Source organism: Aspergillus versicolor (assembly GCF_001890125.1).
Source record: "Aspergillus versicolor CBS 583.65 unplaced genomic scaffold ASPVEscaffold_3, whole genome shotgun sequence".
Lineage (NCBI taxonomy): Eukaryota > Fungi > Ascomycota > Eurotiomycetes > Eurotiales > Aspergillaceae > Aspergillus > Aspergillus versicolor.
Genome location: NW_024467526.1, coordinates 1,066,786 through 1,073,402, shown reverse-complemented (window position 1 = coordinate 1,073,402; position 6,617 = coordinate 1,066,786). Strand labels below are relative to the sequence as shown.

The window sequence follows — 6,617 nt, the reverse complement described above, 5'->3', positions numbered from 1 at the left end:
AGCCATGCTGGCTACAGGTTATTATTAGCATTAAACTACATGAAATGCAGACTAAGCATTATTCTCAGCATGATGCTCTGGCTGAATTGCGCAGCAGTCCCCCGCTGGGTGCTTGGGTGGGTTGACTAGCATTATTATGAACCTGTTGTTATTCTTAGTTAGGCAGAGGCATTCGTCACTTCATGACTAGGCAACTCCACTGTTAGCCATTTGCAGCATCTTGTCTTAGCTCTTGGTGGAGGAATAGGTGAGGAGCTTTAATGATGTTAAATAATATCCAATATCCTACCACTTCAGTCTATATAGAGTGCCAAATTGGCAGCCAGTAGGCGAATCTCACCTCCAGCATGGCCCATACAACTTCCTTTTCGGGAAATCCCATCGCTCCTTCCCATCCAGGAGGAACAACAGTTACTACGAATCTGTACCGGCACCCTGTAGGTTTATTCCCGGTCCTAGTTCAGTTCACAGGGCCTGTCCAATATACAAGTAGGTTCTTGACAGCACTCACTCTCTACGATGCTCCGATCCAAACCCACCAGTGTTACTCTCACCGAGGACGACCTCTGCTACCATATTGAGAGCATCTTCTCTCGGAACGATCGGCTCACTAAGTGGCACCTGCAGCGCACTGGCTCTGATAACAGCTACGATGGTGACGACGATGAAGATGGCCGATTCTTGGACTCAGACGTCTTCTCTCAGTCAGAGACTCTTTTCGAGTCGGAGTGCGACGAAACTCAGCAACAGGTGACGCCAGAAAGCAGCTCACAGGAGACCTTGGACCAAAGACACACCAGAGCGAGCGTGTCTTTGCTTTGTCGCCCTCGTGCTTCTGTGCGTTTTGCTTCATCTGAGACTTCGGCGTTGAGCCCAGGCGCAGACAGTGACCCCCAACTGTCTCAAGTCGTGGTCAGAAACCTAAGACCGCTGGATGACCCACAACTGCTTTCCATACAGCCTGTACCAAACCCCCATTCACTTCCTTTGCCCCTCCAATTGGCGCTGCTTTCGAGCACAGACTGGAACAGAGTGAGGAGTGGCTTTGCTTCGCAATACAACGACCGCGATCCCCGCATGCCCAGCCCAAGGCTATCCCGGCCTATTGAAGTAGTATTGGATGTCAATCTTGCGAGTCTTTTCTCGTCGATAATTGCTCTTCCCATCAGAATTCCTGGGCGAGAAAGTGGCGTAGGGCTGTTTGGTAGCGGCATAACGATCCCTCAGCCAGTCTATTGATTGTACTAACACAACACTTTCACTTAGAGAAACCCCGCAGAACTCAACTATATCCCAACAGGCTGTTCCACGATGCCTGCGTGGGCCTGGATGTAAAACCCTCTCCAGAGATCAAGCCCCACGGCCCTCCTTCGAGCCATTTACCCCAAATACAACTTGTTCCTTCACCACTGGAAATGAAGTCCACCAGTCATACGGATTTGGCTTTAACGGACAGGGAAGCAGATGAACCGGAGCCCAGCGGGGTTCTCACTCCTGCAGAAAAGTGTCTGGCTGAAACAACCCCCAATTCTGACAATGCGCCATTCCAGCTCTCGTCACCCGAAACTTCTGGGTATCGCTCTATCAAAAGGTGCCCGAGTTCACCTTCTGACGCGCTCGACGATACCCCGGAAACCTGCCATACAGCGGATCCGATGGACAGAAAAGTCACAGAAAGGGGCCCAGGCAGGGATTCCAAAGACCTTACCCACTTGGCGAACCATTATACTGTCTCGCGATCTACGCAGACTGATCTAGATCTGGGATGGACCAATGAGCGCTATGGCAATGAAGGCATACTCGTACGTGTCCCCATTTCGATTCTCAATACAACCGTTAGCAGATTAGCTCACAGATACTTCCAATTTCTACCAAGCAGAGTAGCTTGGAAAGACAAGAAAACCTTACCCCAGGCCAACCTGTTGAACGGCGATGGCAGGATCCTTTCATCACGACAATGTTCACAGAGCCCGGCGCTCCGGTATATGAGTATGACCTCTCGAACCAGCTCGGCAGAGGAATACGCAGGCGACAACCAGTGGGAAGAGGAAGGGTAGCCCGTAATCAACGCGGGGTAGTACGTTAAGTCCCGGGGTTATATTAAAGCAAGGCTGATCGCTTACAAAAGCTCGGGCAAATCCCTCATCCAGCATTAGTGGATGCCACTACTTTTCAGGAATATGTTCTTCAGTTGATTTCAGAGCTCGATCATGCACCGTGAGTTTTCCATCAAGCCTCGGTGCTTGAGGCATGACAGTGAGGGCTCAATATCCTAGGCAACGTCCACTCAGGCTGAACACACATGTTATGGTCAGAATCAGCGGTGGGGTATGGAGTTTGTTGGAATATTCGGAGGATAATGGAAACTGTCTAGCAATTCTCCTTTATGATTTCCATCAGTTGCATTTTTTTTTAATTGACTTACGGGCCTAGCTCAAGCAAGTGGGCCCTGCAGAATAATGCTCACTAATCCATCAGAAATGAGAGCAATGTTCAGTCAAGTGCAGTGATTGTAGAAAATCTGAAGTATACTCCTTGATAGAATATAGCTTAATGCTGTGGCCCCGTCCGTCGACCTCCTTGCTTGCCAACCTTGAATAAAATCCGCCGACGTAGTCCATCCCCTGCTGTTTGGAAGCCCACTTCTACCACGGGGGCTCAGAAATAAGACATTATTTCCTTGCATATGTGCAAGGACAACAACCCGATTCCTGATCCGGAGTTTGGGGTTTTCTATCCACATATGGCCACCATTATATATATATAATGGTGGGAGCACCTCAAGCCATGATGTAGCATGATCAAGGAACATTAAGATTTGACATCATGGGGATGTTTAATGGCTGATGGATAAGCATTATGAATAAATTACTGCTAAAACAGCATGTGTTACATTGAAATCCATATCTAAAACACGTGAGAGGGTACGTGAAAGATGCCAACGTTTCTCCAAGGGGTCGCTTTGGAGATAGGAGGATCAACACATCAACAAGGCCGAGAAGAGAAAAGAAAGCAAGTGAGAAAAAAGGCTTTAAGCCGTTAACATTCATGATCTTTATCTAAATCCTGTATTCATCCCCCATTCCTCCTTTAATGGTAATCATTGAGTATTAAATTCGACATAGTTCTATAAAAAGCCATCAAGCGTTCAAGCACAAAATTTGCATGCTTTTTACTGCTGAGCCTTGTTCTTAGCGAAGGCCTGAGCACCATCAACCAGACGCCTCTCGGTGTTCTGTCGGCCGTTGACGAAGTCAGGGTAGTTGAGGGTGAGCTCGACAGCACCGTTGACGATGTTGTCCACGGCCTCAACACCGAGCATGAATGAGTGGTCCTGGTTACCGACCTCGTAGCGCCAGCTACCGAAGCGGCCACGAGACCAGATATCAAGTTCCTGCAGTCTAGGCAGGATCTGAGTAAGAGCGCCCTCACGCTCAAGAGAGGGGGTGGGGTATCCGTGGTCGAAGCGGCGGTGGTAGGTCGAGACAATCTCGTCGGTGGGCTTGAGCATCTCGGTGTTGACGAGACCCTGGATGGACTCCGCAAGGAGAGTGTCGACGTTGACGGGCTTCATAGAAGACTCAGAAACCTCCAACATGATGGACCAGTAGGGGCCTTCCTGAGCATCAGTGTTGCTGGGCTTGGAGCCATCTGCAAGCTGCAGAGTGGGGAGCTTCTTAGAGGCCTCAGGCTGGTTGTGGGGAGAGTAGTTGGAGAAGATGGTGGCACGGTAGAAGGGGCAGTTGTCCTCGGGGAAGTAGAGCTACAATAACGTTAGAAGAGGTGTCTACTATTTTTTTTATAGACCAAATATTGACTTACCCAGCACTTGTCGCCGATTCTCTCGGGGCGAGTACCACGGATACCAACACCGATGACGTGAGTGGAAGAGTAGAAGAGCTCCTTGGTCAGGCTGGTCAACTGCTGGTCGCCAATCTGCTCAGCGAGGGCGTCCACGGCCATGGTGGACACGAGCTTCTGGTAGCCGACAACAGTGCCATCGCCCAGAGTGACAGTCTTGTTCTTAGCGTTAACCTTCTCGACCTTGCCCTTGTCACCGAAGCGGGTGTTCTCCTTGGGAATGGTGTTGGCAACAGCAATCCAGATACCACCGGTACCGTCGCGGGCGGGGAAACGGAAAGTAGCGTTAGGGCCCCAGTTACCAGCGGTCTTGTTCAGGATCACGTTGGTGGTCACTGCCTTGACATTAGGAGCAGCGACACGCTCACCGAGCCAAGCGCATTGCATCTGAAAATCGTTCCCGTGTTAGTATTGCGGCCTATTGCGAAAATTCTGAAAAAATGGCGGGGTAAACTCACCTTCTTGGTGGGCACAGCCCAGACCTTGTAGTTGTAGGGTCTCATGAAGATATCGGCGACACCAGTACCCATCATGCGGACAATCCACTCATCGAAATCCTTGGGCTTGGTGTTGGCCACGCGGTGTTCAATGGCGGCATCAATCATGCCGTCAATGCACTTGACCTGGTCCTCCTTGGGAAGCATGGAGATGTTGTTCTGGAAGGGGTAGGGAACCCAGAGGCCCTTGCAACGGACGTAGGAAATACGCTGGTGCTCGTACCAGTCCTCATCATTGGGGAGAGCCTCGTTGATGCAGTCATCGAAGTATTTGTAGTGGGAGAAGATAACGTGACCACCGACATCGTAAAGCTGCAACTGTGTTAGCTTGACGGCCCTTCAAGAACAATTTGTCTGATATGGAAGATGAGTGAATCCACGTACGAAGCCTTCGGGGGTAACATCGGTAGAGGCAAGACCACCGGGGGTCTCGTTGGAGTCGACAATCAACCACGAGGGGCCGTTCTGGAGCAGGGAGTTAGAAGTTTGTATTGTGCGCAATCAAGGGGACAATCCGTACGATCTGGTTCAGACGCTTCGCGGCACCAAGACCGGTAGGGCCAGCACCGATGACGAGGACGTCAACTGAGCTGTAGTCGAGAGCATGATGGTTAGCTTCGTCGTCCAATCCCCCGAGACGGCATCGGAGAGAGCTCCTTACATATCGGGGTGGGTCATCCTGCCTTGTAGGATATCCTGAAAGCTGGGAACGCGGTTCAAAGTCTTGCGGGCTAGACTGAGCATAGAAGAAAGTGAAACTGCAGTTGCTCTGCAGTATTTAAGAAGGAGGCGGGAATGAGGGGAAGAGAAGACGGTGAGGGAAGGTGGGCGGAAAGGGACAGCTGGTAATAATAATTAACCTTTTGGGGCGACGGCCGGGAAAAGCACAAAAACGTGACACAGCTTGCGGTGGGGTTTGGTCTCTCGTTTCAAATTTCGACCCCAAGGGCGAAAGACTCGCCAGCTTTTACGTTTCTCTGGAATGGAATTGCAAAATTAATTTTAAAATTAAGATATAATAGTCTGAGATCGGTTATGATGATTCGCGGCCGTTCAACCACCCACGACGGTTGCGTGAGAGCCTTGGAAAGGGGAATGCCGAAAAAGGGGGAGGCCAAACCAGACCTCAAGGGCCCAGAATTCTGGAGTCGCCAACTGGGTCGATGGAGGTTCATCTCTGGTTTCTTCAACAGCCACGTCGTCGGTGGCCAACCATCAGCCTCTTTGGTTGCTCTGCGGCACCAGCTGCGCTTCCTCTGGGACCCTGTTGGACAGTTTCCCTCAAGTTGAAATCTACATTGCTGCTCTTCTCTTGTCCGAGCGGAAATTATATCGGATGCGACCCTGGATGATCCGCTGCATGCGGGTTATAATTGGTTCTTTAGGGCCCTGATCCTTATCGCCGTATCTCGATGCACTGATGCAGCCTGTATCGACTGCCCCTCGATAAAACATTGGAAGATTGACCCCAAGGGGGAAACTCGCATGGTGGCTGGGAGGAATGTTCCAGGTTGGCGAACCAGGGATTGTCGCCGCTTCCTTGCTTCGGACAGCAAAATCGATCTGCTTATAGTTAGTATTCTGGGCAACGGCCGCTGTCAAACACATGACAACCAGCCTCATCCAACTATCTTAAGAGTCACGATTGCCCTTCGTTTTTCTGCTTGCAGAGCACCTCCTGGCTTCGCTTCAGTCTTCTGCTTGCAGAGTGCCTCCTGGATTCGAGAGGCTGACCGCTGAACCCTTGCCCTGCGAAATATGTTTATCCCCATTGGGTAGTTCCAAGTACGAAGAGATCCTGCTTTTGAGTGTTGGTTCTTGACGCCCTCGAGCCAATCCCAAATCATTGCATGGGTTGTGAGACAACGGGCGATTGACATATACTTGAATCATGTGGCACATTGGTTGCTTTGGTTGACGCCCGACGGCGTGCTCCGTATTTTGTCAGGTTGCGATCGACGAGATGTTTGAGGTTTTGAACACATGTCCTTTGAAACCGACTGCAATAACAAGGAGGAGGCGGATTCTTCCGTCTGTACAATCGGGTATGGAGTAAGGGTACGTACCCCTCCGTCACGGGCCTCACGGAGTCACGGCAACACTTGATCAGTGCCAGTTCCCAAGGCTGATATTGGATCTTGGGCTTGGGATGTGAGGCGGCGGGCGCGGAAACACAATCCTGAATGAGGGTCCACTGATTGTCGTTGCTATTAAGGGAAAGAGAAGGGAGATCTCCAGTCTAGAAGCAGAAACTGGAAA

At 50.6% G+C, this 6,617-nt stretch overlaps 2 protein-coding genes across 2 annotated transcripts; one reads left to right on the top strand and one right to left on the bottom strand.

The window, feature by feature from the left end:
- Nucleotides 1-256: 256 nt before the first annotated feature.
- On the top strand, nt 257-2,364 carry ASPVEDRAFT_537275 (uncharacterized protein). Its single transcript, XM_040814825.1, has 5 exons — nt 257-1,204; nt 1,267-1,802; nt 1,880-2,077; nt 2,157-2,217; nt 2,277-2,364. Exons 1-4 carry the CDS (start codon nt 520-522, stop codon nt 2,193-2,195), a joined length of 1,458 nt encoding a protein of 485 aa, XP_040665719.1. The 5' UTR covers nt 257-519; the 3' UTR covers nt 2,196-2,217; nt 2,277-2,364.
- Nucleotides 2,365-3,172: 808 nt separating this feature from the next.
- Nucleotides 3,173-5,102, bottom strand: ASPVEDRAFT_127444 (protoporphyrinogen/coproporphyrinogen oxidase; the record flags this gene model as incomplete). Its single annotated transcript, XM_040806457.1, has 6 exons — nt 3,173-3,763; nt 3,823-4,248; nt 4,320-4,670; nt 4,743-4,823; nt 4,879-4,948; nt 5,020-5,102. The coding sequence occupies 6 exons, from the start codon at nt 5,100-5,102 to the stop codon at nt 3,173-3,175; spliced, it is 1,602 nt and encodes a 533-aa protein (XP_040665718.1).
- Between the last annotated feature and the right edge of the window lie 1,515 nt (nt 5,103-6,617).